At 47.5% G+C, this 15,039-nt stretch overlaps 1 protein-coding gene across 3 annotated transcripts; it reads right to left on the reverse strand.

The window, feature by feature from the left end:
- Positions 1–3,766: 3,766 nt before the first annotated feature.
- LOC100681376 lies at positions 3,767–13,839 on the reverse strand. Of its 3 annotated transcripts, XM_007663160.3 has the most exons (7): positions 13,639–13,839; positions 10,698–10,862; positions 10,072–10,179; positions 8,873–8,944; positions 6,561–6,668; positions 5,495–5,566; positions 3,767–4,024 (listed from the first exon to the last, which is right to left on the reverse strand). In XM_007663160.3, the coding sequence occupies exons 1-7, from the start codon at positions 13,729–13,731 to the stop codon at positions 3,890–3,892; spliced, it is 753 nt and encodes a 250-aa protein (XP_007661350.1). In that variant the 5' UTR covers positions 13,732–13,839; the 3' UTR covers positions 3,767–3,889. The 3 variants fall into 3 exon arrangements, with proteins under 3 accessions (XP_007661350.1, XP_007661352.1, XP_028933425.1); XM_007663162.3 differs by lacking the exon at positions 10,072–10,179; XM_029077592.2 differs by lacking the exon at positions 8,873–8,944.
- Positions 13,840–15,039: the final 1,200 nt, after the last annotated feature.

Genomic DNA, 15,039 nt, shown 5'->3' on the forward strand with positions numbered 1-15,039 from the left:
CTCCGCCTCTTGTCTGCTGTATGACCTTGGACAAGTCACTTAACTTCTCTGGGCCTCAGTTACCTCATCTGTAAAATGGGGATTAAGACTGTGAAGCCCCATCTGGGACAATCTGATTACCCTGTATCTACCCCAGTGCTTAGAACAGTGCTTGGCACATAGTAAGCGCTTAACAAATACCATTAAAAAAAAGAACACAATCTCTCTCTTCAAGGAGAGAGTTTATGTGCCCACGAAAATGGTCACCACCCTCCGAATCTTCACTAGCTTTGCTCTCAAGAAACCCTTCTTTTAACCTCTCCTTCCTGTGGTTGGGGGAGGTGGAAGAGAGAAAGAGAGATAGTCTGTTTTGTGGTTTTGCTCCCAGCATTGCACAATTCCGGCCTTCCCCGGCCCCCCCCACCCCCACCCCCTTTCTGAGGGAGATTAGGGGTGGGAGAGAAAAGAATAAAGAACATTCCACAGAAATTCTGCCTGTAGGGCACCTTTTCAACCTCAGCCCAGCCGAGACCAGGACAAAACAGGCAACTCAGCTTCCTCAGCTTTTCAACTCTTCTCCTGAATTATGAGATTGTATGAGGAGGTGGGAGTGATGGAGTGAGTGCCCCAGGTGGGACAGCGACTGTGTCCGAGCTGATTATCTTGTACCTTTCCTCGTTTTTTGCCCAATGCTTGGCACAGAATGAATGATTGACACAAACCACAGTTATTATTGAGGGATATTCTCGTGTTAATTTCTGTCTTCTGTTTTCTAGAGTGTTTCTGAGTTTCTTTTTCCATAATTGCCCCCCCCTTCTTCCCTTCTCCCTCCACTCTTGCTCCTTCTCCTCCATCTCTTCCTCTTCCACCTTACCTCTCTGATCTCCTACTACATCCCAGCTCACACACTTTGCCCCCCTGATGCCAACCTACTCTCTGTACCTTGATCTCGTCTATCTCATCGCCGACCTCTCGCCCACATCCTGCTTCTGGCCTGGAATGCCCTCCCCCTTCATTTCCGACAGATGATTACTCTCCCCACTTTCAAAGCCTTATTGAAAGTACATCTCCTCCAAGAGGCCTTCCCCAATTAAGGTTTCATTTCCCCTTCTCCCACCCCCCAGTGCCACCATTACACTTAGATTTGCACCTATAATTTACCCACCCTCAGCCCCACAGGCTTATGTACATATCCGTAATTTATTTATATTAATATCTACCTCTCCCTCTAGACTGTAAGCTTCTTGTGGGCAGGGAACATCAATTGATCATATTTATTGAGCACTTCCTGTGTGAGGACATTGTATTAAGCACTTGGGAGAGGAAACCCAACAATGTAACCGACACATTCCCTGCCCACAGTGAGTTTACAGAAGAGGACTGTCTACCAAACTGTTATATTGTACTCTCCCAAGCGCCTAGTACAGTCCTCTGCACACAGTGAGTTCTCAATTAAATAGGAACATTGTGGCCTTTTGGGTAGAGCGTGGGCTGGGGAGTCAGGACTTGGGTTCTAATCCCGGCTCCATCGCTTGCCTGCTGTGTGACTTCGGCTAAGTCACTTAACTTCTCTATGCCTCACCTACCTCATCTGTAAAATGGGGATGAAGACTGTGAGCCCCATGAGGGACCGGGATTGTGTCCGACCTGATCGGACAGAGCTCCTAGTACAGTGCCCGACGCATAGTAAGTGCTTAACAAATGCCACAGTTATTATTGAATATTATTGATTGATTGCATAACAGCAGTATACTAGGAACTCTGGAATTTGGGCGTAATTGAGGGAAAATGAAGGACTTCGGTTTCTGAGCTTTGCTGTGCAGCTAAAAACCAAATCCCAGCTGGTTTAGCTACTTCATTCAATTGACTGGTGCTGCCCCTCAGTGGTTTTTGGAGAACTCACTCGGTAGTTCTTTATTTGTTTCTAAATAGTTGTACATTTATTCTAGGCATATGTACCTACCATAAACTTACCAGAAATACAGATCTTTACGCACACTCAGGTCATTCTTTTTCCTCACCACTCGCCTGTCAGGGAAGGCCTCTTGGAAGAGATGTGCCTTCATTAAGGCCTTGAAGGGGTGGAGGGTAATTGTCTGGAGGATATGAAGAGGGAGGGAGTTCCGGGCCAGAGGCAGGACGTGGGCCAGAGAGTGGCGGCGGGATGGGTGAGATGGAGGCGTTTGGGTGGGAAGATAAGAAATTTTGTTTTAGACATGTTAAGTTTGAGTCCTCCTACTTAGACTCTGAGCTCCATGTGGTACAAGCCAGAGGATGTGGGTTCTAATCCCGGCCCTGTCCCTTGTCTGCCGTGTGACCTTGGGCAAGTCCCTTAATTTCTCCTGCCTCAGTTACCTCATCTGTAAAATGGAGATTAAGACTGTGAGCCCCATGTGGGATACCCGATTACCTTGTATCTGCCTCGGTCCTTAGAAAAGTAGTTGGCACATAGTAAGCGCTTTAACAAATACTGTCATTACTATCATTACCATTATTATTATCTAACCGAATCGATCTGTAGCTATCCCAGTACTTAGAACAGTGCTTGGCACATATTAAGTGCTTAACAAATACTCTAAAAAAAAAACACAAAAGAAAATAAAAGAGGGAGGCAGGTGAGGAGGTTGACGTTGGAGGAGCGAAGTGTGTGGACTGAGTTTTAGTAGGAGAGGAGCGAGGTGAGGTCGGAGGGGGCAAGGTGGTGGAATACTTTAAAGCCAATGGTGAGACATTTCTGTTTGATGTGGTGGTGGATGGGCAACCACTGGAGGTTCATGAGGAGGGGGGAGCTATGGACTAAATTTTTTATAGACAAATGATTGGGGCAGTGGAGTGAAGTATGGACTGGAGCGGGGAGAGACGGGAGTCAGGGAGGTCGGCAAGGAGGCTGATACAGTAATCAAGGCCGGATGGGATAAGGGAAGCAGCGTGGCCCAGTGGAAAGAGCCCGGGCTTGGGAGTCAGGGGTCGTGGATTCTAATCCCGGCTCCGCCGCTTATCAACTGTGTGACTTTGGGCAAGTCATTTCACTTCTCTATGCCTCAGTGACCTCATCTGCAGAATGGGGAGCCCCACTGTGAGCCCCACGTGGGACAACCTGATCACCTTGTATCCCCCCCAGCGCTTAGAACAGTGCTTTGCACATAGTAAGCGCTTAACAAAAGCCTTCTTTATTATTATTATATGATAGTTTGGATGGAGTGGAAAGGGTGCATTTTAGCGATGTTGTGAAGGTTGAACTGACAGGATTCTGTGATAGATTGGTTATGTGGGTTGAATGAGGGAGATGAGTCAAAGATAACGCCAAGGTTACGGGCATGGTTACCATCTATAGTGATGGGAAAAGCAGGAGGAGGACAGCGTTTGGGTGGGAAGATAAGGAATTTTGTTTTAGACATGTTAAGTTTGAGTCCTCCTACTTAGACTGTGAGCTCCATGTGGTACAAGTCAGAGGATGTGGGTTTTAATCCCGGCCCTGTCCCTTGTCTGCCGTGTGACCTTGGGCAAGTCCCTTAATTTCTCCTGCCTCAGTTACCTCATCTGTAAAATGGAGATTAAGACCGTGAGCCCCATGTGAGATACCCGATTACCTTGTATCTGCCTCAGTCCTTAGAACAGTAGTTGGCACATAGTAAACGCTTAACAAATACCATCATTACTATCCTTAGTATTATCCAACCGAATTGATTTGTAGCTATCCCAGTACTTAGAACAGTGCTTGGCACATATTAAGTGCTTAACAAATATTCTAAAAAAATAAAACCCGCAAAAAAAAATAAAAGAGGGAGGCAGGCGAAAATTTCTTTGGTGGATTTATCAAGAAGATACCAGACAGTGCCTAGATGAGGGGCCTCACAACTCAGCCTCAGGGGGAAGATGGGTGGGTGGGTTTGGGGTATAATCTCAGGGACTAGGATTCTTTTTGATCAGGTTGCTTGAAGTTTATGGGATCCAATTCTCTGGGTGCATCTTCCTCTTTTTTCCTAGGAGACCTGTAGAGGTGGGAAGTACAGCAACCAAAACAGTGTTCTCTGGAGGCAACCGCCTGGGAGAGGGAGAGAGAATGCGGACAGGCAGGTTTGACGGTAGAAGCTGGCAAACTCCTTCCTCGTTCTTGAGGTACCAGTGATCTTCTGGGCTGACCCTGTCCGCTTTTAGATTGCGTGGCTTTTGTGAGCAGGCCGGAGACTGCGATATATTGAGAAGCAGCCCGGCCTAATGGAAAGATCATGGTCCTGGGAGTCAGAGGACCGGGGTTCTAATCCCGGCTTTGCCGATTGCTTGCTGAATGACGTTTGGGCAAGTCGCTTACCTTCTCTGTGCCTCAGTTTTCTCAGCTGTAAAATGAGAACTCAATACCTGTTCTCCCTCCTATTTAAGACTGAGAGCCCCATGCGGGACAGGGACTCTGTCCAACCTAATTAACTAGTAGCTGTATCAGTGCTTAGAACAGTGTTTGACACCTAGTAACCATAAAACAAATACCATAAAAATACTTTGCTAAAAGTGCTTAACACATGTATTATAATAGCAATAATAATAATAATATTATTATTAATAACACCATACAAGTATCATAATTGCATCTTCCTCCAGTGCTTAGAACAGTGCTTTGCCCAAAGTAAACACTTAACACATGTAATAAGATAATAACAACAATAGTAATATTTACTTAGACTGTGAGCCCCAAATGGGACAAGGACTTTGTCCAACCGGATTATTCCTCAACTATTATTCTGTACTCTCTGTGTTGAGAAACACCGGCTTGGGATTCAGAAGGACCTGGGTTCTAATCCCAGCTCTGCCACTTGTCTGCTGTGTGATCTTGGGCAGTTCACTTCACTCCTCTATGCCTCAGTTCCCACAACTATAAAATAGGGATTTAAACTGTGAGCCCCATGTGGGACAGGGACTGTGTCCAACCCGATTTGCTTGTATCCACCCCAGCGCTTCATACAGTGTCTGGTACACAGTAAGTGCTTAACAAATGCCACAATTATTAATTACCCCAATGCTTAATAGAGTGCTGGGCCCAAATTAAGAGCTTAACAAATGTTATTATTATTTAAATGCCATCATTATTATTTATAAAGGCTTTCTTGTTCTAATGATGGTCTAAATGGCAAGTCTGGGCATTTCTATGTGAATCCATCAGTGCAATTTGTTGAGCGTTTACTGTGTATAAAGCACTGAACTAAATGTTTGAGAGGGTATGGTGCAGTGCTTGGCACATAGTAAGAATTTAACAAAAACCATCATTATTAATAGAGTAGGGAGACAATCCCTGCCCTCCAGGAATTTACAATCTAGTGGGGAAAAAGGCTTCAAAATCATTTACAGGGTGGGGAAGCACAAGAGTAAAGGGATATGGCCCTAAGTGCTGTGAACTTGGGGAGGGGGTGAAAATCAAAAGATTTAGGACATGCAGACCCCAAGTGCATAGAAAACCCAGGAATTTGAGATGGAAATGATTGTTTTGGGTACCCAGACCTTCACCGGAGTAGGACCACAGTACCTGTTGCGGGGGTCTTTCAGGGTCTGCTCCTTGCTGGGTAATACCCGTGTCATTCTGAAGCTTCAGTAGTATCTAAACCATAATCAAGTGAAGATCAGAGGCAATGAAAAGTTAACTTTACTATTATTAGTAATAATAATAATAACAACAATTTTGGCATTTGTTAAGCACTTACGTTCCACTTTTCTAAGCGCTGGGGTGGATACAAGCAAATCAGGTTGGACACAATCCCTGTCCCACATGGGGTTCATAGTCTCAATCCCCATTTTACAGGTGAAGTCACTGAGGCATAGAGAAGTAAAGTGACTTGCCCAAGGTCACACAGCAGGAAAGTGGGGGAACCACATTCAGAACCCTGGTCTTTCTGACTCCCAGGCCTTTGCTCTATCCACTAGGCCATACTCTTAACTCCCACTGCAGCTCTTAGGGTTTCAGAGGAGCAAAGATCAAGTTCATAGGGGTAGGGGGTCCAGCCCCAGTTCCCCCTCCTCCTTCCAGGCCTCCAGACCCCCAGCCACCTTCCGACTCCTCCACTTTCCTCTGGTCTAAACATAAGTGATACTCCTAGGACGAGGATTGCCCACGGCTGCTTTGGCCTTTTTCCAGGAGAGGGGGCTCAGATGTCCTTTGTCTGCAGTGTGACCTTGAGCGAGTCATTTAATTTCTTCGGGCCTCAGTGCCCTCATCTGTAAAATAAGGATTAAGACTGAAACCCCCATGTGGGACGGGGGCTGCGTCCAAACTGATCAGCTGGTACCTGCCCCAGCACTTAGTACAGTGCCTGGAACATTATAAGTGCTTAGCAAAAATATCATGAAAACTAACAAATAAAAAAAGATTAATTAATTCATACTTATTGAGTGCTTACTGTGTGCAAAGCACTTGGGAGAAGACAATATAGCAATAAACACAATCCAGGGCCCTTTTTACTGCCTGCATGGATGCCTGGGCTACTCTCTGACACCCACAGGTAGTCCTGGGCTCCATTGCCATTTAACCCTTTCTCACTTCTCCTGCCTTCTTCCTCCTCCTCTTCCCCTGTCCTCCTCTGGACCACCATCCTTACCCTTTGAAATGTTTCGTTACTGGATGAGTGTTTATCCGCTGTGGGACTGGATCTTCCAATTACGGACCAGGAGCCAGGTTTTCTCTTCTTCTTCTTCAGGGGTCTGTCCTGGAGGAGGAGAGGAGGCAAATGGGAGATCATCAGAGATGCAGAGGATGCCTGGAGCTCTGGCAGAGTGCCAGGTGGACTTAGTTTCTGACCCCGGGACACCTCTGACAGCTGGTTACCTTTAATAATAGTGGCATCTGTTAAGTGTTTACTATGTGCTAAGTTTCCATTGGGATAATCAGGCAAATCCCAGTGCAAGGGTGGTGCAGAAAGGAGTGGGAGAGGAGGAAATGAGGGCCTAGACAGGGAAGACCTCTTGGAGGAGATGGGCCTTTGAGGTCTTTGAAGTTGGGGAGGGAGAGTAATTATCCTTTGGATATGAAGAGGGAGGGTTTTCCAGCCCAGAGGCAGGATGCAGGCAAGAGGTTGGGGACTAGATAGACAAGATCGATGTAAAGTCACGGGGTTAGCCTCAGAGGAGTGAAGTGTGCTGGCTGAGTTGTAGTAGAAATTATTATTATTATCACTATTTTTATAATTATTATTTATTATTCCTCCAAGCATTGAATCGAACGATTGAATGGTCCCGGATCTGAGCCAGCGATGGCAGTGTTTGTGAGCGCTAAATATGTGCAGAGCACTGTACTAAGTGTTTGGGAGAGTACAATACAACAGAGTGGTATAACTAAATCCCCCATTTTCACGTGACTGGCACCTAATTTCCTCATCTGTAAAATGAAGATTCGATATCTGTTCTCCCTTTCATTCATTCATTCAATCGTATTTATTGAGCGCTTACTGTGTGTAGAGGACTGTTCTAAGCACTTGGAAAGTACAATTCAGCAATAAAGAGAGACAATCTACTTAGACCTTCCCACTGGACTGTAAGCTCCTGGCTGGTAGGGATCTTGTCTGTGTACTATATTGTATTGTACTCTCCTGAATGCTTAGTACAGTGCTATATACATGTAAGTGTGCAATCAGTGGCATTGATTGATTGATTGGACCGTGAGCCCTATGTGGGGCAAGGACTTTGTCCACCCTGATTGCTTTGTTCCTACCCCAGTGCTTAGGACAGTGCTTGGCACACAGTAAGAACTTAAAATATTACTATTATAATGTTTCTAATTATAATAGTAATATTAAAGGCTCACCTCTCCTAACTCTAGATGGTCTGAATGGCAAGTCTGGATATTTCTACATGAATCAATCAATGAAATTAGTTGAGCATTTACTGTACTAAGTGCTTGGGAGGATATGAGAAGCAGCGTGGCTCAGTGGAAAGATCACGGGCTTGGGAGTCAGAGGTCATGGGTTCAAACCCCAGCTCTGCCACTTGTCAGCTGTGTGACTATGGGCAAGTCACTTAACTTCTCTGTTCCTCAGTGTACCTCATCTGTAAAATGGGGATTAACTGTGAGCCTCACGTGGGACAACCTGATTACACTGTATCTACCCCAGCGCTTAGAACAGTGCTCTGCACATAGTAAGCGCTTAACAAATACCAACATTATATAATGCAATAGAGATGGGTGACATGATCCCTTCTCTCAAGGAGCTTACAAACTAATGGGGAAACAGGCTTCAAAATAAATTAAAGGGAAGGGAAGCAGAAGAAGAAAAGGATACAGGTGTAGGTCCTAAGGGACTGGGGGTGGGTGACTAGCAAAGGGCTGCACAGGCGACAAAGGACTCTGAGATGGAAATAATAATAATAACGATAATGATGGCATTTGTTAAGCACTTACTATGTGCCAAGGACTGTTCTAAGCCCTGGGGGGATACAGGTAATCAGATTGCCCCACATAGGGCTCATAGTCTTAATCCCCACTTTAATAATAATGTTGGTATTTGTCAAGTGCTTACTATGTGCCGAGCACTGTTCTAAGCGCTGGGGTAGATACAGGGTAATCAGGTTGTCCCTCGTGAGGCTCACAGGCTTAATCCCCATTTTACAGAGGAGGTAACTGATGCACAGAGAAGTGAAGTGACTTGCCCAAAGTCACACAACTGACAAGTGGCGGAGCCGGGATTAGAATCCATGAATCGATTAGACTGTCAACCCGTCAAACGGCAGGGACCGTCTCTATCTGTTGCCGACTTGTTCATTCCAAGCGCTTAGTACCGTGCTCTGCACATAGTAAGTGCTCAATAAATACTATTGAATGAATGAATGATTTCTCACTCCCAAGCCTGGGCACTTTCCACTGAGCTAAGCTGCTGTTTTGGGAACCTGGACCTCCACCAGAATAAGATCACAGTACCTGTTCAGGGGGTTTTTCAGGGTCTGCCCCTTGTTGGGAAACATCTGTGTCATTCTGAAGCTTCAACAGTATCTAAAACCATAAGAAAGTGAAGGTCATTTGTAATGAACAAATCCATATTAGCTCCCATTGCAGCTTCTAGGGCCTCGGAGGAGCAAAGGTCAAGTCACGCTAGAGAAGCAGCGTGGCTCAGTGGAAAGAGCCCGGGCTTTGGAGTCAGAGGTCATGGGTTCGAATTCCGGCTCGGCCACTTGCCAGCTGTGTGACTGTGGGCAAGTCACTTCACTTCTCTGGGCCTCAGTTACCTCATCTGTCAAATGGGGATGAAGACTGTGAGCCCCACATGGGACAACCTGATTCCCCTGTGTCTACCCCAGAGCTTAGAACAGTGCTCGGCACATAGTAAGCGCTTAACAAATACCAACATTATTATTATTATTATTATTATTATTATTAAGTCCAGAAGTTCAGGGGATCAGCCCCAGATCCCCCCTGCTTCCAGGCCCCCTGACCCTCAAGCCACCTTCACCCCCTGCTTTCCTCTGGCCCAAACATAAGTGATACTCTGAGAGCGAGGACTGCCTACTACCTGGCACTATCAGGTGGTCCTGACCTCTAAAGTCATTTAACTTTTTCTTGTTTCTCTTGTCTTCAATCAATCAATCAATCAATTGTATTTATTGAGCAGTTACTGCATGTAGACCACTGTACTAAGCGCTTGCGTGAGCACAATACATCCGAGTTCATTCATTCAACTGTATTTAGTGAGTGCTTACTGTGTGCAAAGCACTATACTAAGCACTTGGGAGATTACAGTGTGACAATAGACACATTTCTTGCCCACAGTGAGCATACAGTCTAGAGGATTAATAATAATAATAATTATAATAGTAATTGTGGGATTTGTTAAGCACTTACTATGTGCCAGTTACTGTTCTAAGTGATGGGGTAGATACCAGATAATCAGGTTGTCCCACGTGGGGCTCTCAGTCTTAATCTCCATTTTACAGATGAGGTAACTGAGGCCCAGAGAAGTAAAGTGACTTGCCCAAGATCACACAGCAGACAAGTGGTGGAGCTGGGATAAGAACCCATGACCTTCTAACTCCCAGGGCCTTACTCTGTCCACTATGCCAGACTGCTTTTTCCTCCTCCTCTTCCTCGTCTTCTTCTGCCCTCCTCTTGACCAGCATCCTTACCCTTTGATATGCTGCATTACTAGCTGTGTGGTTAATCCCTGAGGGATTGTATTTTCCAATTATGGACCAGGAGCCAGTTTTTCTCTTCTTCTTCCTCAGGAATCTGTCCTGGAGACGGAGCAAATGCGACATCATTAGACTGTAAGCTCATTATGAGCAGGGAACGTAGTCTGCTATTTCTGTTGCAAGTGCTCAGTACAGTGCTCCGCACATAAGTGCTCAATAACCACCACTGATGGATTGATTAACTACTGGGGATGCCATTTTCATTATTATTACCGACCCTGGTCCGGTGGGGCGAAGGACAGTCTAGCCCACCGCCTCCGCCTTCCCTGTTCACCCCCCAAACCCCTAAGCCCTCCTTTCCTCTTCTCCCACTCCCTTCTGCATCGCCCTGACTTACTCCCTTCATTCATCCCCGCTCCCAGCCTCACACCACTTATGTCCGTATCTGTAATTTATTTATATTAATGTCTGTCTCCCCCTCTAGACTGCGAGCTCGTTGTGGGCAGGGAACGTGTCTATTGTTCTGTTGTACTCTCCCAAGCGCTTAATACAGTGGTCTGCAAACAGTAAGCGCTCAATAAATCCCACTGAACGATTGAATGAACGACAGCTCCCCTCACCCCTTCTTCATCAGGTCGGGCCTGGAGTCCCTTTGCTCTCTGGCCCTTCTCCGGCTCCAGCTCCGGCGGGTCGTCCTGTAGACAGCAGCCCTCGCATTCGTGGCTGGTGGTGTTCTGGCTTTTGGCCTCAAGACTCGTGAGCCACTCGGGGTTTCCGCTCGTCATCTAAACCGGCAAGGGATGGAGCAGGAAGGCGGTTAGGAGAGGAGGGACCGAGAGGATCCTTTCTTAGGGGGTGAGCCAATTGCCCTCCTGGCTAACTTCCTCCCTCTCACCCTGGCCCCTATCGGGTCCCAGAAAACCTCTTGAGATTAAGTTTCTTTCCCTCCCAATGCCACCTCATTTACATTTGCATTTACAACCATTAATAGGTATCCATTTATGTCCTCTGCTATTTAAAGGCTCATTTTTAAAAAATGTATTTGTTAAGTGCTTACTATGTGCCAGGCACTTTATGAAGTGCTGGGGTAGGTACAAGATAATCAGGTACGCCGTCCCTGTCCCACAGGGGGTTTCCAGTCTAAATCAGAGGGATGAGGAATTAATCCCCATTTTACAGATGAAGAACCCGAGGCACAGAGAAGTTAAGTGATTTGCTCAAAGTTATCCAGCAGACAAGTGGTGGAGCCAGGACCAGGTCTTCTGACTTCCAGGTCCTTTCCACTAGGCCAACTGCTTATCCACATTGCTTCTCTACCCCAGTGTTTAGTACAGTGCCTGACACATAGTACGCGTTGAACAAATACCGTAAAATAAATACCTATCTGAGGGACCACTCCTGCTAGGATGTTATGCTAGGATGATATACCTTTAAGAGTATAATTTGGGGAAAGGTGATCTTGTTTGGAGGGGGCTTGCTGGCTGCAACTGAATCCACATTTTTTGTTTACTGAGCAAATGATCAGGGCTGCTTCTTTCAACACCAGGCTCCTAAAATAAATAGAAACCCCCGGCTGTTCCCAGCATCCTTTTCTCCTGAAGTTGGGCTTCCTTTTGTACCACCTGTGCCTCCCTCCTGTCCCTTGCTGGTTCCCAGTACAGCCTCCAGTTGCAGAAGCTACTTCAGACTGTGAACCCAGTGTGGGACGGGGACTGTGTCCATCCTGATCAACCTTGCATCTATCGCAGTGCTTAGAAACTAGTAAACACTTAACAAGCACCAAAATTATTATTATTATTATTATTACTGACACCACTGCTGTCCCCTGATTAACCTGGAAAGAGGGAGAATTCTCCCGATGTGATCAAGGCAGCCATTCCCAGGCATGGAGAAAATTTCATCCCGACTGGACAGACCTCCAGTTTCCGTTCTGCCTCGGTTAGCTGTGCCGGGGGCCCAAAGCAGCATTGTCTGGTGGAGACAGCATGGAGCTGGGAGTCAGATGGACCTGGGTTCTAATCCCGGCTGTGCCACTCAGCTGCTGGGTGACCTTGGGCATGTTACTTAACTTCTCTGGGCCTCAGTTACCTCATTTGTGAAATGAGGACTAAGACGGGGAGCCCTGCGTGAGGCAGGACTCGACCTGATTAGCTTCATTCGTTCATTCATTCAATCATATTTATTGAGCGCTTACTATGTGCCAAACACTGTACTAAGTTCCTGGGAGAGTACAATACAGCAATAAGAGGACACATTTGCTGCCCACAACTAGCAGCATAGCCTCGTGGCAAGAGCACGGGCTTGGGAGTCAGAGGACATGGGTCCTAATCCTGGCTGCACCACTCATCTGCTGTGTGACCTTGGGTGAGTAACTTAACCTCTCTGTGCATCAGTTACCTCATCTGGAAAATGGAGATTAAGAGTATGAGTTTTAATAAAACTATTGCATCAGGAGAAAGGTTGTGTTTATTTTCTGAAATGAGCACAAAGTACGTCTCCACAATAACACTGAAAGTAGGTGCAAAGACTGACAGTGACCTTTGCTATGTAAAAAGAAAAAAAACATATAAATCAGTGCCCTTTCTAATCGACGTAAAGCTTTTTGTCTTTTCCTAAAAATCGGTCCAACCTTACAAAAAAAAAAGCATAAATGTGTCCAACCTGATTATCTTGTATCTATCCCAATGATTAGAGCAGTGATTGGCACATAGTAAGCACTTAACAGAGTACCATAATTACTATTTCTCTTATTGTATCTATCTCAGCACTTAGAACAGTGCCTGGCACAGAGTAAGTGCTTAACAAATTATTATTATTATTGTTAAAATTTAAAAGAAAGAAAGAAAGGAGCCGGGATGGGGCCGCCCACCTTGGACCTGTACTGCTTCACCAGAATTGGTGCCGTTACTTGTTCAGAAATTGGGTTGGAGAAGGGACGAGAGAAAGGGGTAACTAGAAAGCCGACAGGAAAGTCAAGGCCTTCTGGTGGGAGGGAAACGGTCGCCAAGGCACCAGGGCACCTGTTGAAGCAAACAGGAAACTGACCCCACAAAGGGCCTTCAAGAGGACGCCTACCCCCTACTGAAACGGGTCAGCCCAACGGCTCTAGAATCCCCAGCTGCTCCAGAATGCCCAACGGCTCCGGAATCTCTAGCCAGCCCAGATCCCCCAACCTATCCACAATCTCCTATCTGGGAAACTCTAGTACAGGGAACAGAAATACTGTGATATGGAAAACATACCCAGGGAGGGTGACTCAGTTTAGGGATGGTCAGAGAGGTTTGTGAGGAACCCTCAGTCAAGAGGAGAAATGAATTAGGTGGCAGAGGGAGGAGTCGGGAAGACGTCCGGGCCGGGATTAACTTTGTGAACGAGGGGGGAGATGGAGGGGTCTGCATGGCCCCGATGGGTGGAAGAGGGACAAGGGAAGGGGGACCCTGCCCTCGCTCCCTGGCCCCGGTCTCCGTCTCCGCCTCAGCCCCGCGAACCCCCTTTGCCTCCATGAATTGACCGTTACCCCCGTTCCTCTGGTGTCCCCGTGCCCACTCCCACGTCCTGTACCTGTAACCTCTGGGCGGGGGCCTTTCCCAGGGGGCTGCTGGCTACCCCCAGGGCCAGCCCGGCCACCAAGAAGCCCAGTGGTCCCAGCCTCATCTCTTCCCGTCACTGCGGCTTCAGTGGGGGCCCTCTCCTCTACCCCAGAGTGTGGAGAGAGCAGTCCCCGAGGCTTGGGTCATTGGGCTGCACCCTGTGGGGGAGCTGGGCCTCCGCTTGGTAAACACTCTCCCCCTTCTGACATTGGCAGAGCGCAAAGGCCCTGGGCGAACAGCCCAGACCTGGGTGGAGATGAAGGGGCGATTACCAAGACCTGCCGGTTTCACCTATACAATATCGCCAAGATCCGCCCTCTCCTCTCCACCCAAACGGCTACCTTACCGCTACGGGCTCTCGTTATATCCCGGCTAGACTACCGTGTCAGCCTTCTCTCTGACCTCCCTTCCTCCTCTCTCGCCCCGCTCCGGTATATTCTTCACTCCGCTGCCCGGCTCATCTTCCCGCAGAAACGATCTGGGCCTGTCACTCCCCTTCTTAAACAACTCCAGTGGTTGCCTATCGACCTCCGCTCCAAACAAAAACTCCTCACTCTAGGCTTCGAGGCTCTACATCACCTTGCCCCTTCCTACCTCTCCTCCCGTCTCTCTTTCTACCACCCACCCCGCACGCTCCGCTCCTCCGCCGCCCACCTCCTCGCCGTCCCTCGGTCTCGCCTATCCTGCCGACGACCCCCGGGCCGCGTCCTCCCGCGGTCCCGGAACGCCCTCCCTCCTCACCTCCGCCAAACTGATTCTCTTCCCCTCTTCGAAACCCTACTTAAAACTCACCTCCTCCGAGAGGCCTTCCCAGACTGAGCTCCCTTCTCCTTCTACTCCCTCTACCGCCCCCCCTTCACCTCTCCACAGCTAAACCCTCTTTTCCCCCTTTCCCTCTGCTCCTCCACCTCTCCCTTCCCCTCCCCACAGCACTGTACTCGTCCGCTCAACTGTATATATTTCCGTTACCCTATTTATTTTGTTAATGAATTGTACATCGCCTCGATTCTATTTAGTCGCCATCGGTTTTTACGAGATGTTCTTCCCCTCGACTCTATATAATCGCCATTGTTCTTGTCCGTCCATCTACCCCGATTAGACCGTGAGCCCGTCAAACGGCAGGGACCGTCTCTATCTGTTGCCGACTTGTTCATCCCAAGCGCTTAGTACAGTGCTCTGCACATAGTAAGCGCTCAATAAATACTATTGAATGAATATTGAATGAATACTACAGATTTGCCTCCTCCCCCTGCTGCTACTCCCCAGGGCTCTGTCAGGGTTCAGGCACTTCTAGAAGCAGGGCAGATGGTGACAGATGAAGCAGTGTGGCCTAATGGAAAGACCCCAGGCCCGGGAGTCAGAGGACCTGGGT

This window comes from Ornithorhynchus anatinus, chromosome 13 (genome assembly GCF_004115215.2).
Source record: "Ornithorhynchus anatinus isolate Pmale09 chromosome 13, mOrnAna1.pri.v4, whole genome shotgun sequence".
In the NCBI taxonomy this organism is placed as follows: Eukaryota; Metazoa; Chordata; class Mammalia; order Monotremata; family Ornithorhynchidae; genus Ornithorhynchus; species Ornithorhynchus anatinus.